Source organism: Dipodomys merriami, unplaced genomic scaffold (assembly GCF_024711535.1).
Source record: "Dipodomys merriami isolate MVZ:Mamm:240054 unplaced genomic scaffold, mDipMer1.0.p SCAF_1, whole genome shotgun sequence".
In the NCBI taxonomy this organism is placed as follows: domain Eukaryota; kingdom Metazoa; phylum Chordata; class Mammalia; order Rodentia; family Heteromyidae; genus Dipodomys; species Dipodomys merriami.
Window position 1 is genome coordinate 127,478,745 of NW_027202270.1, and position 20,958 is coordinate 127,499,702.

A 20,958-nucleotide genomic window follows, 5' to 3' on the forward strand; every position below is an offset into this window, starting at 1 on the left:
ACACAGAGTTAAAAAATATAAAACAGACATTCTCTGACAAACTGAACTTTGTCTCCATCTATAATGCAAAAAGATCAACAAAAAAACCCTCTTAAACAAAAATGAGTATTGTGAATATCACTGAATCTTGTAAATTGTACATGTTTTATGGAATCATTGAGCTAACAATATTCAATGAGAAAGATGTTTGGAAAAGTTCAGCTAGCCTATACTTAGGGTATGCCATATTTTAAAAAGCAAGAATAATTTTTTTGAAAAATAAGAGAAAAGGGCCCATGCTGTATAGCCCATGAATCTTATTGGCTTTATTGTGAAAGTTCATTGTTTTTAATTATAGTACAATCAGCTACCAGTTACATACAGTAAAAAAACAAAACAGCCACAAAGCAATGATGATATATATAGTCTGTGATATTGAACAGTGGAGGAAACAGTCTGTTGGAATCCTCCAGTAGATCCCCTGACTTCAGCAGATATGCTGTCTTGCCCTCCCCAAAACAGTTAAAAAGAAACATTAATGACTTGCTTGGGTACAGCAAGATTCTAAATCTCCTGGGGACACCAGAGAACTTTAAAAAACAAAAGTAGTAGAAACAAAATAAAAACTGATATGTGGAAGCATGGTGACACACAAGGAAGCTCCATGAGGTCTTGGCTTCAGATCACCTCAAAATGGGCCACCTGCAAAGAGAAGAAAACGTTGTCACAATAGGAAAGAACAGGCAGAGAGCTCAGTATCCTAACATGATTCAACCCTTCCCAAATGCATAGAAATCAAGCTTCTCCCAAGTCCTATGTTTTTATAAGTGAGTCAGATTACAGAAACTTGCTCTTTTCTAATATCCCATATTATAAACATTAAATATTAGCAACTATTAACTACTCAGAACTAGGAAGCAGCTTTTTTGTTGTTGTTGCTGTTGGTCATGGAGCTTGAACTCTGGGCCTGGGCACTGTCTCTCAGCTCTTCAGCTGAAGGCTAGCGCTCTAGCACTAGAGCCACAGCACCACTTCCGGCTTTTTCTGCTTATGTGGTGCTCACTTTACCACTGAGCCACCTTCCCAGCCCCAGGAAACAGCATTTTTAACAAAGCATGCTATCTTCTTTATCTTAAGCCCTTTGAAGCAACCACACACTAGGCTATTTACTTGACTGGGTATACTTACCTCAGAGGAATAATCACTCCATTCAAAAACTAAGTGTCATATATATTTGGTTCGATTGAGGGCTTTTTCAGCCAGATGACCACTTTCATCTGTGATTTTCTCCCAATCAGTCTGTCCGACCACAAAACCTATGGCCCTTTTCCTATCTGCATCCTTCTTTTCTTCCAGGTCTGCCCATCTTACCTAAAGAGAACACAGCATTAGGCTGTACACAAAAACAGAACAAAACACATACATACATACATACATACATACATACATACATACATACACATACACACACATACACATTATATGTGCAAAGGTCCCCTTCCCTCTTTGAACAGTTTGAATCTAGAAGTTAAAAGAAAAAATTGAAAATTAACCCAAAAGAGCTGAGAAAATAAACCATATATCCTAAGTCACATAAAGAAAATCCATATCAATCACCAAGTTCTAACCATTCAAGCTTCTGAGCAGTTAGTTTTCAGCTCAGTTCTGTCCTCTCTACCATTCTTCTACCATTCCCTTTTAACTCATGGACCTCTCTTTTCTTTAACCTGAAGCACTAATCTTGTCAAGTCTTCCTATTCATCATTTCCATTCCATCCTGCCATAGTGACCTTCCTAAAACACGCATAATTGTGACACTCCCCTACTTCAAAACTCTTCCCTCATGTGTGATATAAAGTCCAAGCATGGAAGTCCCATTTGGTCTGTCAATGGCTTCTACTCAGGCAAGCTTCTGTAGCATTTTATACAAACAATACACTTACACCTAGATCTCAGCACAAAGCCATTTCACAGCTCTGTAACTTTGCATGCACTAGTCTCAAGTCCCGAAACTTTTCCCTGTCCTTGCCCACCTGACAAGAGCCTAGACATACTCCCCTGCTTTTTCCATCCTTTCATTTGCTAATTAATCATTGCTTTCCCAGAATGTTTGGATTTTTAATGTACACTTTTGAATTTCCGCACTGTATAGTATAATTACCCATTTTTAGCTCTGTCTTCCTTATATATTGTCCATATACACTAAATAGGGACTACACACACCTTTGATCAAGTACTCTGTCTTACTAATCTCCACACAACAAATATTTCTTGAAATTTAACTTTAGTGAGAAAACAGGTAAATAATTCATTCAGCAGTAATCTTAACAATACCAGCTGATAGCCACTGACTTTCAACTAGTATCATTATTAAGATTACTGCTGATATATAATCCAGAGATATTTTCTACTAGTGCAGTTTGGGTTTCTTTTTGTTTTTTGTTTTAGTTGGTTGTGGGGCTTGAACTCTGGACTTGGAAGCTGTCCCTGCACTCTTCGGCTCAAGGCGAACGCTTTACCGCTTGAGCCACAGGGCCACTTCCGGTTTTCTACTAGTGCAGTTTCCTTTTTCATGCTAGTACCGGGGCTTGAACTAAGGGCCTGGATGCTGTCCCTAAGCTTCTTTTGGTTGGGGCTAGTGCTCTACCACTTGAACCACAGCTTCATTTCTGGCTTCTTTGTTGATTAACTGGAGATAAGAGTCACAAACACATCCTAGCTACTCAGGAGGCTGAGATCTGAGAATCGCGGTTCAAAGCCAGCCCGGGCAGGAAAGACCATGAGACTCCTATCTCCAATAAACCACTAGAAAACCGGAAGTGGCGCTGTAGCTCAAGTGGTAGAGCGTTCGCCTTGAGCTGAAGAGCTGAGGGACAGCACCCAGGCCCAGAGTTCAAGCCCCACGACCGACAAAAAAAAAAAAAAAAAAAAGAGTCACAAACACTCCTGACTGGGCTAGCTTCAAACCCTATATTCAGATTTTAGCCTCATCAGATCTTAGCCTCCTGAGTACCTAGGATTACAGGTGTGAGTCACTGGTGCCCAGCTGACACTGATTTTTTTTTAAAAAAATAAGTACTCTTACATGTTAACAAGTTTTAAAAACATTATCAGTCTATAAAAGTTCAATACTTAAACTGACACTGTTGCTGCAGTACACAGTACAAAGTCTACAAAGATTGTAAATTAAATATGGCTGTGACAAGGACAGGAAATGAGAAGTCTTTTGAAACTCCGTGCTCTTTTCACTGGACCTGGAGATACATTTTTGCACTAACGTACAATGACTCTTTAAACATCTGCAAGATTAGTAATAGAATTCCTAGAATTCTCTTAACAGTAACCACCTAGTAGTCAAAGAGAAGGTACTGTAGTTTCAACAGCGGAAGTAAACTGATAATTAGACTCTGCACTGTGTCTGCACATGCATGTGTGTGCATGTGCGTGCATGCACACATACACCATTCCTGGGGCCTGAACTCAAGACCTGGGCCCTGCCCCTGAGTTTCTTTTGCTCAAGGCTAGTGCTCTACCACTTGAGCCAGAATTCTAATTCCAGCCTTTTGTGTGTGTGGGGGGGTGGGGTGGGGGTGTAGTTTATTGGAGATAAAGAGTTTCAAACTTACGTGCACAGGCAGGCTTTGAATTGCGATCCTCACATCTAAGCCTCCTGAGTAGCTAGGATTACAGGTGTGAGCTACCAGCACCCGACTTGACTCATTTTAAAACAGATTTGTTTTAGTATGTAGAGAAGCTATGGGTGAATTTCCTACAAAGACCTTAGTAAAAAGCCTAATAAATAACATTGGCTTCATTATACAAAGATCTTTGTATAAGATCTTTGCAAAAGTATTTAATTTATACATACTCTTAGTTCCACTTGGAACCAAGGGCATATATTTTATAGAAAAATGACTATGAACCAGCTTTACAATGTCGGTGGGGGGGGGGGTATGATTGGGTGGGGGGGAGGGGGGAGGCTGGGAAGGGAGGTGAAGGGTAAACAAAGGAGGAGGCTGCAATGCTTGGTAAGAAATGTATGCATTATCCTGCCCATGTAATTGTAACCCCTCTGTACAGTATGTTCTCAAATAAAATAAAATAAAATATAATAAAAATAAAAAAAAAAGAAAAATGACTATGAATTGAGGAGCACAAATGGTGGACAGATAAGACTATGACAAGTAAAGAACAAGTAATCAGCTCACAGTAAATTCAAATCTATGCCCAGAGCATCCTCAGCAGAGGTAAATACAGTGAGCAAACACACCCTACTTTTCGGATTTGCAGTTCAGATTCTAAGACTTTAAAACTCAGATAAAAGTGAAGAAGATGGGATTAGAAGAGGAAGAATATAACCACTTTTTCTTTTTTAAATGAGGAAACAGACTTATTCAGTCCACTACTCTGAAGATTCAAGAGCATGGTGTTATTGCCTGCACAGTACCAATTTGAGTCCCATGGGCAATGTGTAACTGCTTTTATAATAAGCATAATGGGGGGTGTGGATCAGTGGTAGAGTCCTTGCCTATCATGGACAAGGCCCTGGGTAGATCCTTATCACTGAAACATAAATAAATAAAAATAAATTAAGCATGAGGATACTGTAAGTCAGTAAGAATTTAAAAGATGGAATTAAAAGTATTTTGGAAATGACTGTGCTCTGTTCACATCACTAATATACACCTATACTACATTGAAGTTACTTATTTACGTGTTTGACTCCTTCACTGAAGATAAATTTCTCAAAAAGGACTCATGCATAGACCTCATTTATAGATATTCAACTTGTGGAATTTAAAACACTAAAATATAAAAAGCAGGAAAATGACTTTCAGCTTGAAAAGGCTTCTTGAATGTCAGTGTGTCAATTCTATTTTCATGGGGGTATTTTTGATGTTGTTGTTATGTGGGGTCTGAACTCTGGGCCTGGGCACTGTCCCTGAGCTCTTCAGCTCAAGGCTAGCACTCTACCACTTGAGCCACAGCATCACTTCCGGCTTTTTCTGTTTATGTGGTGTTGAGGAATGGAACCCAGGGGCTCATGCATTTGAGGCAAGCACTCTACCACTGAGCACCTTCCCAGCCCTTCACAGGGGTATTTTTCAGATTTATAACACATTTGTTACTTTTCTTAGCTACAAAACAAAATCTTGATTATCATCTAAAGTTTTAAGGTACATATATTTCATCCACTGTCAATAAAAATATTTCCACGATATAAAAATGAATAAGGGAAATGTTTACTTCCCATAGTCATAAAAAATATAAACTGAAGTCCATATCACTGGCTATATTACAACCAATAAAGCAAGTGAAAATGATCAACTCTATAGAATCACCTTTTTAATATGCTTTATTCCAACTAAATAATGATTGTTATCTGAGTAAAACTAGAGAAAAAGAGTTCTCATTTCAGATAGGTTGGGGCTGGACACAAATGGAAGGCAATTAATGGGATTAAACTATATAGACAGAGTTGGCATAAGGACTGTCTGTAGTATTTGAAAGACCTTAAAAACCTGGATTATTTAAATTGATATCTATTGTCAGGGAGTTTTACTGGCATTTTTATTCTCTTAGTGTTTTATTTATTTATTTATTTTTTGGGTCCAGTCGTGGGGCCTGAACTCTGGGCCTGCGCGCTGTCCCTCAGCTCTTCAGCTCAAGGCTAGTGCTCTACCACTTGAGCCACAGCGCCACTCTGGCTTTTTTCTTATGTGGTGCTTAGGAATCGAACCCAGGGCCTCAAGCATGCAAGGCAAGCGCTCTACCACGGAGCCATCTTCCCAGCCCTTAGTGTTTTAATATTTAAGAACCCATGAATTCATTAAAAATAAATAAAAACAAACAAGAGATAAAGATAAATGATATACAAAATCTGTATATATATGTGTGTTGTGTGCACGTGCATGCATGTGGCTTGAGCCACAGCTCTACCTCTGGCTTTTAGGTGATTAACTGGAGATAACAGTCTCATGGACTTTTCTGCCTGGACTAGTTTCAAACTGTAATCCTCAGATCAACTCTTGAGTAGCTAGAATTAGAAGTGTGGGTCACTATTGCATTCATGCCTGGTTACCTGTTTTGTTGTTGTTGTTGTACCTAGGGCTTGAACTCAGGGTCTAGTCGGTCCCTGAGCTCTTTCGCTCTAGGCTAGTGCTCTACCACTTGAGCCACAGCTTTGCAACAGGCCTTTTTGGTGACTAATTGGAGATAAGAATCATGGATTTTCATGTCTGGGCTGGCTTTGAACTGCAATTCTGAGATTTCAGCCTCCTGAGTAGCTAGGATTCAGGTATGTACCACAGGTGCCTAGCTACAACCTCATGCTAGCTGGAAGTATGGTTCAGTAGTACACACCCAGCAAGTGTGAGCCAAGTTCAAACCCCAGTATCACAATAAATACATACATAAATAAATAAGGTGGTAAGAGAATATTATATGCATATTGAAAAAAAAAGACGTGAAATAATGGAGGATTTAGGCTCAAGGCCCGGGCAAAAAGTTCTAAAGACTTCATCGCAAGTCATAGCTAGTCACAGTAGAAAATATTGTCATTTCTGGCTCTGCTGAAGGCTGAGATTAGGAGGACCAAGGTTCTAGGCAAAGTGAGGCAAAATAGTTTTCAAGAGCTCATCAGAAAAAGCTTGGCATAGGGCACATGTATGTCATTACAACTATGGCATAAGTTAATCAGGGGAACTGTGGTCCAGTCTAGTAGGACAGAAAGGGAGACCCTATCTCAAAAATAACCAGAGCAAGAAAGGTTGAAGATGTGGTTCAAGTGGTAAATACCTGCTCTGAGTGTAAACCTGGCACTGCCAAGAAGGAAGGAAGGAAGGGAGGGAGGGGAGGGGAGGAGAGGGGAGGGAGGAAGGGAGGGAGGGAGGGAGGAAGAAAGAAAGGGGGGGGGCTGGGAAGGTGGCTCAGTGGTAGAGCACTTGCCTTGCATGCCTGAGGCCTTGGGTTCGATTCCTCAGTACCACATAAGCAAAAAGAAAAAAGCCGGAAGTGGCGCTGTGGCTCAAGTGGTAGAGCACTAGCCTTGAGCTAAAGAGCTGAGGGACAGCGCCCAGGCCCAGAGTTCAGGTTAAATAAATACATATATATATCCGTTCCTGAATATAATCTTATACATGCATATATACATATATCATATTCTGTGACTTAAAGCTTTGGTACTAAAAATTCACACTATAGGTATAGTTACAAAAAGTTGCCACTGGGTACCAGCAGCTCATACCTGTAATCCTAGCTAATCCTGAGATTTGAGGGTTGCAGTTTTAAGCTAGCCCTAGCAGGAAAGTCCATGAGGACCCTTATCTCCAATTGAACACTACATACCTAGAAGTAGAGCTGCGGCTCAAATGGTACATCCTTGAGCACAAAAGCTCAAGGACAGCGCCTAGACCACAGTTGCAAGCCATAGGACTGACATAAAAGAAAAAGAAAAAAAAAAGACAAGACATGGGCTAGTGTGGTAGCAACCACTTAATCAAGCACTGGGGAGATTGAGGCCAGCCTGGCCTATGTAGCGAGACCCTAGAGAAAAAAGATGCCAAGGCATATGCACTATGATTCTCATTATAGGATTTGTACTCTCAACAAAATGAGATAGTACAGGCATCTATCAGTAAGGGAAAGGGTGATAAATAACTGATTGTGGGAACAATGGCAACCAGATAGTCCTTTAAAATGAATGGTATTTCAATAGGTCAAGGTGGGTTAGCTGGGTACTGGGGCTCATGCCTACAATCCTAGCTACTCAAGGGGCTGAGTTCTGGAAGACTGAGGTTTGGAGCTAGCCAAGGCAGAAGATTTCTCTAGACTTCATCTCTAAAATTACCAGCAAAGATGTGCTGTGGTAAAGTATCACACAGTAAGCACGAGGCCCTTGGTTCAAACCCCAGTATTGACATAAATAAATAAATAAATAACAAGAATTACCTGAAAAAAAAGTATGTAGCAACTATACATAATAATTCTTTGTTATTTTGCTTTAAAAGATATACATTAATCATGAATTAAGAATCTACTTGGAAGACCCATCCTATGTCCTGGCTCCATTTCTGTCCTTTCACATCAAGGCTTCTTTCAAAAAATTGTCTCCATTTGCTGTTCTGTATTTCTTCATTTCCTATTTATTCTTCAATATACTCCAAATTGCTTTTTGTCTCTCATTTCTCTAAAAAGCTACAAACATAACCGTGTCCATGTGGCCATATCTAATAAGCAATTAATTCTGTTTCCAATTTATGCTTTGCACATCTAAAAATGGACTATTCTTCTTTAAAAACCTGGGTGCCAGTGGCTCACACCTGTAATCCTAGCTACTCAGGAGGCTGAGATTTGAGGATCACGGTTCAAAGTCAACTCAGGCTGGAAATGCTGTGAGACTTACCTCCAATTAACCACAAGAAAACCAGAAGTAGAGCTGTGGCTCAAAGTGGCAGAGTGTTAGCCTTGAGTAGCAAAAGCTCAGGGACAGTACTCAGGCTCTGAGTTCAAGCTCCACAACCAACAAAGAAAAGGAAGGAAGGAAGGAAGGAAGGAAGGAAGGAAGGAAGGAAGGAAGGAAGGAAGGAAGGAAGGAAGGAAGGAAGGAAGGAAGGAAGGAAGGAAGGAAGGAAGGAAGGAAGGAAGGGAGGGAGGGAGAGAGGGAGGGAGGGAGAGAGGGAGAGAGGGAGGGAGGGAGGGAGGGAGGGAGGGAGGGAGGGAGGGAAGGGAAGGGAGGGTGGGTCAGGTGGTGTGGTTCACACATGTAACCCTAGCTATTCAGGAGGCTGAGATTTGAGGAACACAATTCAAAGCCAGCCTGGGCAGGAAAGTCCATGAGACTCCAAAAAATTACTCAGAAAAAGCAGGAAGTGGCACTGTGGCTCAAAGTGGCAGCACACTAGCCTTGAGCAAAAGAAGCTCAGAGACACTGCCTAAGCCCTGAGTTGGAGGGAGAACACTTCTATTTAACTTCTAAATTTTGGTATACTCAAAACGATTCTCTTTTCTATTTATACTTTTTCTTTGGGCAAGATAATTTGGACTTATGGTTTTACTGTTTGTGCTAAGGCCACTCATTTATTTTCTGCTCATGGCTAACACTTTACACTTGAGCTATCTCTAGCCCCTCCTTCCTTCCCTCCCTTCTTCCTCTCACATCCTTTCTCCTCTCCTCTTCTCTCCCACCCCACCCTTGTAAATTGGAATAAAATATCAATAACTTTTCTGCCAAGGCTGGCTTTGAACTGTGATCCTCAGATTTCAGTCTCCTGAGTAGTTAAAATTACAGGCATGAAGACACCCTGAAAACATTACAGGAAAAAAAAAAATTACAGGAAAGAATAGGAAAAACTCTAGGGCTCCTTGGCACAGGCCGAAATTTTCTTAATAAAGATTCAGAAACACAACAAATCAAAGAAAGGTTGGACAAACAGGAATGCATTAAACTGCAGAGCTTCTGCCTGGCAAAGGACATAGCTAGTAAGATCAATAGAAAGCCCACAGACTGGGAGAAGATCTTCACTAGCCATACAACAGACAAGGGCCTCATAACTAAAACATAATTAGAACTCAAAAAAATAAATTCTCCAAAAACAAATCCTCAAACAACCAACCCATCAACAAGTGGGTTAACAACTTAAAGATAGACTTCTCTAAAGAGAAAAGAATGGCCAATAGAAACATGAATAAATGCTCAGCTTCTCTGGCCATTCTAGAAATGCAAATCAAAACAACATTGAGATTCCACCTCACCCAGTTAGATGGCTATAATAATAAAAAAAAATCTAATAATGACAGATGCTAGAGGGGTTGTAGTCAAAAGGGAACCCTCCTGCACTGTTGGTGGGAGTGTAAACTTGTCCAACCACTCTGGAAATCAGTATGGGGGTTCCTCAAAAAGACTACACATAGAGCTCCCAACCCAGAAATCCACTTCTGGGCATTTACCCAAATGATCACAAACGCTGGGAAGGTGGCTCAGTGGTAGAGTGCTTGCCTTGCATGCCTGAGGCCCTGGGTTTGATTCCTCAGCACCACATAAGCAGAAAAAAAAAGCCAGAAGTGGCACTGTGGCTCAAGTGGTAGAGTGCTAGCCTTGAGCTGAAGAGCTGAGGGACAGCGCCCAGGCCCAGAGTTCAGGCCCCACAACCGGGCCCAAAAAAACCCCCCAAAAACCAAATGATCACAAACAAGGCCATACTAAAGCTACCAGCACAATTATGTTTACTGCAGCATTATTCACCATAGCTAAGATATGAAACTAACCCAGATGCCCCTCAGTAGATGAGTGGATCAAGAAAATGTGGTATATATACACAATGAAATTCTATGCCTCCATCAGAAAAAATGACACTGCCCCATTTATTAGGAAATGGAAAGACTTGAAAAAAATCATAAGTGAAGTAACCCAGTCTCAAAGAAATTTAGGTCCCATGGTTTTCCTTATTTGCAATAATTAGTATACATATAGAACAATCTTATCAGATGAACTGAAAAGCTCAAAAGCCATGTACATATGACACTGAAGATGATGTCCCGCCGGGTGCCGGTGGCTCATGCCTGTAATCCTAGCTACTGAGGAGGCTGAGATCTGAGGATCACAGTGTTCAAAGCCAGCCCAGGCAGAAAAATCTGTGAGACTCTTATCTCCAATAAACCACTAGAAAACTGGAAGTGGTGCTGTGGCTCAAGTGGTAGAGCACTCACCTTGAGCTGAAGAGTGCAGGGACAGTGCCCAAGCCCAGAGTTCAAGCCCCACGACCAACAAAAAAAAAAAAAAAGGAAAAAGAAAAAAAGATGATACCCAAGATATGGACACAAGAGGTCTGTATTTATTGTTATTTAAGTGTACAATGTGATTTCTTTTTTTTGTTGTTGGTGTTGTTGTTGTTTCCTTTGTATGTTCTTTTCCCGATGGCAAATCCCCTGTTATTACTGTACTTGATTTTGGTACCCTGCATCTTGTATATATATATATATGTCTAATCTGGGGAGGGGAAGGGGAATAACAAAATGCTGAAACAAGAACACAGGATGACACATTGCAACAAGGATACCCACAGGACAGTATATTGGAAATGAACTTTACAACTTTGGGTGGCGGGGGGATGGAAAAGATAGTGGGACAACAACAGGAAGGGAAAGGGTAACAATGATCAACAAGTAATGTACTCGTTGCCTTACTCATGTAACTTTAACCCTCTGTACAGCATCTTTACAATAAAATAGAAATATAAAAAAAATTACAGGCACGAGCCACTAACACTCTGCTGGTCTCATGGTTTTAAAAAACACCTTTTCAGTCTGATTGTTTCTAATAAATTTCTATTTGTATATCCAATAATCAATTTAGTCTTCTAATTTACAATTAAATCCCTCACTTAAGTGACTCTTCCAGATTTCTCTTTCTCAGTAAATGATACACATGTGAAATACTCATATGACCTCAGCTGCCCTGGGACCTTTCATATATTCAATCTGTAGTCCCACAGATTCTCTTCAGCATCCTGGCTCTTTTGTCCAATGACGAAATGACACAACTAGATATTCCCAATTCTTACAGGTTGAGAGATTCTGTTCACCTTTTAGTTACTTGTACATTTTGATCTGAAATTTGCATAGTATGGCTTTTTTTTAAAATATAAAATACTTTAATTATGGCTCATGCCTGTAATCCTAGCTACTTTAGAAGCTGAGATCTGAGGATGGTGGTTTAAAGCCAGCTTGGGCAGGAAAGTCCATTGAGACCTTATCTTTAATTAACCATTCCAAAACAAGAAGTGGTGCTGTCGCTTAAAGTGATGGAGTGCTAGCCTTGAGCAAAAAAGCTCAGGGACAGTGCCCAGCCCCTAAGTTTAAGCCCCATGACACCCCCTCCCCACTTTTAAAAATTGTTCTTAAAAATAGCATTTATGTGATTATCTGCCTAAATCTTTCTAAAACCAGCCCTTCATCTGTTGGCAATTACTGATAAAGTTTCTTACCCTCTTCTTCCCCGGCTCAGAAGCACGAGTTTCATAATCATCAGGGAGCTGAAGATAATCTTCCATTCTGCTAGCAATCGCCTCCCAGTCACGTTTCCTTTTAGTGCCAGTTCTCAAGCCATCCAACTTGTCTGAGGGACAAACACAGAGCCACAGCATTAAGAAAAATTGTGAATTTTCATACAACACACAAACAAAGGAAAAGGAAGGCTGGAATACTTTCAGAGGGCACATCCATATTTTTGAGTGCAGCATTGCTTGAAGATCCAAACTATCTTCTCGGCTGAGATAACATCAAGTTCTCTGCCATTTCCAGTCTGTTTGGTGTTCCTACTGGCAGTCTTAAGTTAACCCTGTCTCCTAGCCTCTCTGTCCTGCTACTCTCACAAAAAACATATGCTCTTGTGTTCTGAAGGAAAATGAAAAGTCGGGTTTTCCTAATGACAATAATTTTCATTCCTGTTTTTTCTTTAATATAACTCATTTGATGTGCACACATCTGTAATACTGTGTCATATAAAAAGCAAGTCATCTGAAGAACTTAATAGCTATGCTCAAGATAATTTTTGGTTAACAGATAATCACCATAAGCTAATGCTTATCAATAAGATGACTGTATGGGGTTGCTACTTTTGATACACCATGATGTACTCTTGACCGTACTGGGGTTAAGGATTCCTAAGCAAAGAGATAAGATTTGATATTTCTTTTTGAACCTTGAATGAGAGGATAAGGCTTCTCAAGGACTAACAACTATAATCAATTGTATGAAAAGGAATTGTACATTTAGAAGTTGTGGAATATAAGAAAACATGTTGTATCTTTTTTATTGGTAAGTAACAATTTTGAACACAGATGTAAAATATAAGTTATAGGCATTTTTAGCTACAATGAAGCACTAAGCTTTTGAATCACTTGAAGCTATATAAACACAATATGTTAAAAGCAGGCTCCCAAAGGAAAGCCTGAAAACTTCAGAAAAACACAATAACCACACTTCATTGAACTCCATTAAGGGTACAAAGCACATGTAACAGAAGTCTCTAAGGCACCAAGTTGGAAAGAACTTGATATGAAAAGGAAAGCGCAATGGAAGCAGTGGTAAGGAGGGTGAGTTTATGCTTCAAGAGTACAAGTTACTCACATGACTAGCTATATAAAGCTTTAAAAATCAGAGAGATTTTTGCATAAGTGGCAAAGCTTTTAGTTTTCAAATTCCTCCCCCCACAAAAGCAATTCCACAGGAAAAAAATCAGTCAGGCAAATGACAACACTTTACAAAACTCAAGAAAATTTTATCATCTTGTTTGGATGGGTTCCACAGAACTAACCTTCTACCTCCTCTATGAACCACATGCTATACCAAATGGCTCTATCTACAGACCATACTATACGTGATGAAACAAGTGGCCCCTTGACTGCACAGGGACACAGGATATGGCATTAGAACATCAATGAGGTCCCTTAAGCAATAAAATTGGTCTCAGTTCAATAATGTAACAGCAGTAACAGAAGAGTAGGAAGCCCCAACACACATATTAAATAAACCTCCATGGATTTCCAAACTTACACAATCAATTTTGACATTAACATATTTTCAAAGGAAAAATTTTCACAATTTCACAAATGTTCACAATTCCAAGAATAGAGCCTGGCAGGCAACAGTGCAGAAGGGCAGTGTGAAAAACTGCAAGAACTTCTCCTCATAAAATAGGTACAAATCAGATCTATATTTCAACATGAAATCCAATACAGCATGCATTTCTAGTCAGAGCACCTTTGTGTAATTTGAAATTTTACTGTGCAAGCATATTATAGTTTCCTTTTGAGGGCTGAAGAAAGGCCTGTAGCTCTTCCATATGGCATACTGGAAACCCAAACACACAGATGGATGGTATAGGGTGAGGGAAGAGGAATCTGGGGTGTTAATTACAGAAGCCTGGTATCCAAAACACTCACACTAGTGATTGTTAGAGGTCTGAGTTTCAAAAGATCAAGTTTTAAGATGAAGATGAAACTTTAAATCCAACGTGGCAGGTCACAGAATTTTACCAGATCTTTAAAACAGTGTGTATTATTTTTACATAATGCAAGAATTCTTTAAATACATCTATGCATTTTCTAAATATAGATGGTATCTGGAAATTTGTTCAAGTTGAACATATAAGGTTTTTGTGCCTATACAAATAATTACATTCTAATTCTGAAGAGATGAGTCTGTTTCAATGTGCAGAATGCCAATATACAACTCTTGAAGTACAGACATGACATTGGGATGAGGAAAACCAAAATATTTCACATAGAGAAACTTAAATTAGGATGGTAACAGTCTCAAATATTCTAGTTCTTACAATCTGAGAAACTAAAATCATGTTATTGAGTTTAAATAGCTTCAATCCTGAATCCCAGCCTCTGATGTTATATAATACCCAACCTATGTATTAAGAGTGTCTGTGTCCCAGTTGGGAAGGAGCAGTCAGGTGTGACTGATATGGACAGGCAACTTTTAACAACTCTATGACCTTAATTCCAGCTATAACTCAGTCCTGTCTTAAACTGTTTCAAACTATACTATTTTATTTAAGAGACATAGGTAGAACTGTACTGTACACTGAGCATAGATCCAGAATCTGCAGTGAAATCTCAGCAGCTGCTTGAAATATAGGTAAGCACTTTCTTATTGACAGATTCATTTGTAACAAATAACTTTTAGCTCACAAATATCACTGCTAAAGGTCACCATGTGTCCACCCACAGCATAATCCTGTTACCAAGAGTAATGGAAGAATGTTGGTACTCAGAAAAATAAGTTACACGTGGTAAGCAAACACTTAATTTGTTATGGTAACTCTCAGCTGAAGCTCCTCATGAGGTAAGAGGAGAACCTTCTTCTCAATTGGCTCAATGGACCAATCTCAAAGAAGCATTCACTGAGAAAGCTCACATTTAATTTGCCTTCCTCCATAGCTGGATTAGTTCTCAAGATAATACAGCAGTCCAAGATGCAAGCCCTTTTAGAAAACACCATTGTTACTCCTATTAAAAACAAGCAAAGATTCAACTGCAAAACCTCTAAAATTTTTCTAGATTCATTACCAGATCTTCAGTGTCAATAGCTGAAATAATTTATGTAAGAAATCCATTTATGCAATTTGTGCAATATTGTCTTTAAAATTGATGGATTGTATAAGATGTATTTTCTGAGAAGTGGTAGATAAGCCAAAATTCCCCCCCCCCAAGCTAATATCAGTATTAATACCATGTTTTCTTGAACAGTCATCATAACTGAATGCCATTTTCTTTTTTCCTTAAAAACTAGAAAGGAAAATAGAAAATGAACTGGCTCCAGTTTAACAGAACACTATCACAAATTATAACGCCTTTGAAGAATATCTGCTTAGCTAAAATATTTATCACATTTATAATTTATGACTTCTCTTTTTTTACAATTTTCTCTTTGCCCCCAAAATAATTACTGTTTAGAGAACCAGAAGAATTACCTTAAAAAGTCTTAGAGATTATTTAAGAAGTACAGAACTTAAGTGGAGCTAACTTAATGTCAAAAAAGCAGAACAAGAGCATTTTATTTAAAAACTAATTTATGGTCATTACTTTCCTATATACTTTATATTTAATTGCTAAATATGTAAGTGTGTAAGGCCTAAGGAAGGAAATGGTTGGTTATTATTAAGATTTCCCAGAGAAAAGATTAAAAGGCTAGAAAACTGGATATAATTTTTACTTGACATACACTAAAATTTTTTTTTAGATTTTATAGTAAAGCACCTGTACTAATAGTATAGTAGTACTACAGTTTGTGGACCTATTTTTTGAGATAGGGTCTGGTTAACATCAAGTGGTAAACGAAGCAGATGTGCACAAGAGAAAATATGACCCATACAACTGTGTTTAAGACATAGTTTCTGAGAGCAGTGAAGCACCTAATTGCCAGGCTCTTGTTATTAAATGAAGATATTTAGATGATTACTTCACTTCTGGAATGACATTAAGAAGAGGAATGTAGAGACTGTTATGGTTTCATAGTCAGTAAGACCTTTTCTACACCAAAAACTCTCCCAAGTTTTCTTACAGTTTTTATTGATATATTTTAATTAGCATGGTAACATGAAGTAAAAAATGGGGAAATATTTTATAGTATCACTATGAAATACAGGAGGAATCTACTCAATATGTATGATTGACGGAAAAACCCACGTTCAGCAATTCCAAATTGTTATTTAGACATATCTTTTAAGTGGTTTATACTGTGGCACTCAGAACAACTTGAGGAAAATTTAAATGGAATCTCATAAAAAACAGCCTTCAAAATTCAGAATTATATATATCCACTTCTCTCTACACACAAACTTAGTTATTATTCAAGAAAAATATGCCTTTTAGTTTATTTTTAAGATTTAATATTTATTATGACTATCATCTTAAATATTCATAAAACAGGTTCAACTTTGAACTGAATTATTTTTAAAAACATTAGCTTCAATGTTTCTGATTAATATTAAAAAATGAATGTTGGAAGTGACAGTATTGTTACTAAGTTTACTAAGTATTTGTTTATTCTAAAAACATTAAATGGTATTGAAAGGAGTACTTTTATAATACTTTTATTTTTGCTGTTGTAAGATATTACTAATTAAACCAAAAGCTAGTGACGTATGCTGGAGGATTCAAAGTAGGCAAAAATCTTGCTTTAAGCAGAAGTTTTGGAAAATTTGTTCTTCTTATAGTGGAAAGCTCTATGACCATTACCATCAGGTACCACATATAAAAACAGGAAAAAGGAAATACCCACCTAGCTTTGCCTCAGATGTGTCCATCTCCCATTTGCTTTTCGGAATGTAACCCTAAATCGTACACAGAGAGAAGCTCGAAGGGTTAGAAAGAGACACATACATGCATACACTTTTGAATTGGAAAAGCATTAAAATTGGGAATGGATTCAGTTTCCACTGGCTAGTTATAAATATATATCCTTAGGGAAAACACAATCTCATTATTTTTGAAGAAATTAAATGGTCAAATTCGCCAAACTTCACTGCAGATTTTAGAACAGTGACTTCAAGAGAGTGTCATGAGGTGCTGTGAAGCAGCTACAGTTCAGGACTCACAACTGTAGTCTGAACAGCAGCTGTACAGTTATGATAACCATGTATAGACAGTTACTGTGCCAATACTAATATCCTTTGAAGATCAGATAATTTATAATATTAGCTATGTTATTTTCTAAATACAACTGCTTTTTAAGGGACTATATCCATGACTATATCAAAAATGTTCTTTAAGACAGTTACTTGATATACCAGTGTCATTTTAAGTACTTGAAAGAAGGGGAAAGGACTAGTATTACTGAACCCAACTACCCAATTATGAAGTTCAAACTTACTTTTAAATGACTCAATCCATATACCAGTTAGATCTTATAAAGACTAATTTTATTGAATCAATTTCAGAGCTTTTCTCTTTGGTCAGTTGTAAACTAGATTATTATTTCTAATACCTTTTCGAATTATGTTTCTTGTTATATGAAAACCCAGAAATCACCACAGGCAACTTACATTTTAGATTTCATAAGATAACTATGTGGTTTATTTCAAACATTTTCCAATTACTCAGTGTGCACAATGAACTATGTCCTTTCTCTTTATTCACCTAGCAAGTATATACTTTTTCCACGTGATTTATCATGAGTCCTCTTTTCCTTCACTAGGACTTTGTTTTTTCTTTCGTCCCTAGCATACAGAAACTTTAATATTAGGACTTAGGAAACAGGACAAATTCATCCAAAGTGTCAGCATTTTCTTTTATGTATCATTTCTACTGTTGAAAATGTGCAAGTTTATAGAACAGACTGACATGCAGCTAGATCAGAAAACATGTTGAAGATATCATGACAATACCTTCTATGAAAGAATTTACTTAAGTGTTATCATTATTCCAGGAAACCTGGTTTTATATAATACATTTCTAATCTTTAAAGCCAGAACTAGTAATTCCATTTCAACTTAAGATAGTATTTCAGGTTGTAAATTGTATCATCCTTTTGAAACACATTTTTAGAATGAACCAAGACAAAGCTATGGTAGTGCTGAAAGTTAAGGACTGAGGAAATTTTTATGTAAGTGATAGCTCAACACTCATCTGAAAACCTTAAGCATCACTGGAATAACAAAGTCTGAAACATACTAAGTTCACTACTGGATTCAATGAAGCAGTAAATAAAGACAAACTGTCACACCAATGATTCCCCCAAAAGGATTCTCTTAAGGAAGGTTTAGATTTCATCCAGATGCATTCATCGGTACGTATTAGAAAAATGCAAATTTTACTGACAATTATGTTAAAACACTGAATGATAATGAGACTTGCTCTTAACCCTTTGGTTAATATTCTCCAAGAATCTTTTACTCTTGGGATAGACTCCAATAGTAAAAGATTTGGATTCTGCTCTTTGCATGGGTTAAGAGAAGTTTTAGAACATAAAATTAAACAAGCAAGTATATTAGTTTCTCCATGCTGAAACCACTGTGTTCTTCCTTAAAATCAGGCCATCTTTCCACTGTGAAAAGTGGTAGGCTACTTAGAAATGAAAGATAGTTCAGCAGGGTAGAATTCTAAGGTTTACTTGCCAGGTCTCTGATGTGAAAATACAGTATAACAATGCCTTTCACTTTAAAAAATAAGTGTACATTCAATTAAAAGCTCCAAGTTCGACCTACATCTAAACAAATAAAACATTATAAACCACATCTTGACCTGAAATCTCCACAAAAGACAGCTTCAGAAAGTAAACAGCACTATAAGATTTTCATATGATCAGTTTCTATCACACACGCTGCAAGTAGCTATAAAGTTCATTAGCTATATTCCAGGACAGCGTGGGCCTTTAGGTAAATTTCTTGCCTACATTTAAGATTATGTGTATCAAAACAACTTAATAAAGAAAAAGATTTTGTGTTTTAAAAAACCAAACATATTGAGACTCAAATGCCATTAACTTGAAAGCTTTTTTTAATCCACATTTAAAATGTAGGAATGTAGAGGTCGACATCATCTCTATATAAACACAATCTCTATCAAGAGTCCTCTATAATACACTTAAGTTTAATGGGACCACTTCTTGAAGACTCAGTATACTCTAGCGCAGGTAGGAAAATTAGAGTTCTCAATTTTTACATTTTCAAAGGAGTATGAGAAGCAAATTTAGCAAGAGCTGAAGTATTAAATAAACCAAGTAGTATTCTGGATTTTTAAAAAGCAACACTATTCCAAGGCATTGCTCATCTCTGTACCTCATTAGCAAACACTGCAAAGTCAGGTTAACTTATAGGCCGCATTTTCTTGAATGACAGGGTAAGGCAAACATCTCTACAGAGGTGTTAAAAGCATTTACAGGAGGTACACAAGAATTTTAAACTCACATTATGTAAGTTTCTAATCAGCCTAAGTAAAATGCATTGCCTACACAGTCAAATCATTTTTCCCATCACTTAACAGGGTAAAAAAAAAACAACAAAAAAACCCAGAACAAATCCAGCAGCCAGTGGTAACCCTTCTATTAGCTCATTGACAGAAACTCAATTTTGAGATCTTGTAGTAGAGAGAGACCTGTGCCTATGTTGGGCAGGCTGTACCACTCATCTGCTGGAATGTAAGACTGCTTTTTCAAATGTAATCAATTTTCTTGACAAGTATATTCTTCTAAAACTACCCACAGATAGAGGAGTGAGTACAAAGGTAAGTTTTTTAGTACTTTGTTAAAATTTTTTTAAACAACACAGGCTTCCTTTGGTCCAGGTGAAACAAAAGTAGCTAAAAGTTTAAGATGGTTGTGGGAATTTTTACTATTAAAAAGTGTGTATCAGCAGTAGTAAAACCATCACGGATCTAAATATGAACCCTCCTTAAGAATTCTAATAAAGAGACACTTTGCTCAAAGTGGTTGGTCTGTCTCCTACCAGTTCGTTTTCCTCTTCTTCTGCATCTTTCTTTTCTTCCTTCTGTTCTTCAATATTAGCATCAAAATCTTCCATCTCTACCTACAAAATGGCAACAACCACATAGAAAATTCACCGAGTTAACTTTTAGGAAAATGTGGGTTCATTCACTAACATCTGGAATGAGCAAAGCTGCCCAGAACAAAACAGCATAGATTCATTATTAAATACTATGTAATATACATGAATGTATTTATGATTGTATTTATTATATGTATTTATGATTTTTAAATTTTTTGTTGGTCCTGGGGCTTGAATTCAGGGCCTGAATGCTAGCATTCTACCATTTGAACCACAGCACCAGTTCCAGCTTTTCTGAGTAGTTTATTGGAGATAAAGTTTCACAGACTCTATTGCCTAGACTGGCTTCAAACCATGATCCTCAGGAGATCTCAGCCTCCTCAGTAGTTAGTATTACAGGCATAAGCCATTGATGCCCAGCCACTATGTAATATTTAGCAATCCAAACTTTGAAGTAACACTGATAAAAGACATAAAGATATCCCTGCCTTTCATTTACCTGGGATATTCATCTTTATAATTCCCTAAAATGGTAATCAAAGTTTAATCAAAGTTAAAACAATTTTAAATACACATGGATTATTAAGATTTCATTTTAAAATCTTTAACAAGTATTTTTACAATCAAATGAAACATATAAACTCAAATTTCAAAAACTAAGAAAAAATATAATTTTAACAAGTAGGACAGAACTGGCATATAGCTGTAATCCAGCACTCAGGAGGAGGCTGAGGCAGGATTATTGTACTTTTAAGACTCTGACTCAAAGAAGTGAGATTGAAGTATATGGATTAGAGAAGTATTTAGAAGTTAAAAATAACATGATTTTTAACTGATGAATGGTAGAGGGACAGGGCTGAATGATGATAGAAAGGACAGTAAAGAGTTTAGAAACAACTTTCTCGATTGTCTCATCAACTGGTGAAATCAACTACTGACTGATGGTTTTAACTGAACAAATA

The 20,958-nt window shown here is 37.6% G+C and overlaps 1 protein-coding gene across 3 annotated transcripts in view; it reads right to left on the reverse strand.

Moving 5' to 3' along the window:
* Window positions 1-285: 285 nt before the first annotated feature.
* Window positions 286-20,958, reverse strand: part of Ylpm1 (YLP motif containing 1) — an 81,155-nt gene continuing 60,482 nt past the window's right edge. For 2 of the 3 annotated variants that reach the window (XM_070029975.1, XM_070029965.1), the window contains exons 17-21: window positions 19,937-20,017; window positions 16,774-16,825; window positions 11,964-12,094; window positions 1,168-1,350; window positions 286-681 (exon numbers count right to left, since the gene is read on the reverse strand). In XM_070029975.1, coding sequence (XP_069886076.1) covers window positions 1,204-1,350; window positions 11,964-12,094; window positions 16,774-16,825; window positions 19,937-20,017 — 411 coding nt within the window. In that variant the 3' untranslated portion in view covers window positions 286-681; window positions 1,168-1,203. Of the gene's footprint in view, window positions 682-1,165; window positions 1,351-11,963; window positions 12,095-16,773; window positions 16,826-19,936; window positions 20,018-20,958 lie in introns of those variants that run through there. The other variant, XR_011373537.1, reaches the window with a different exon arrangement.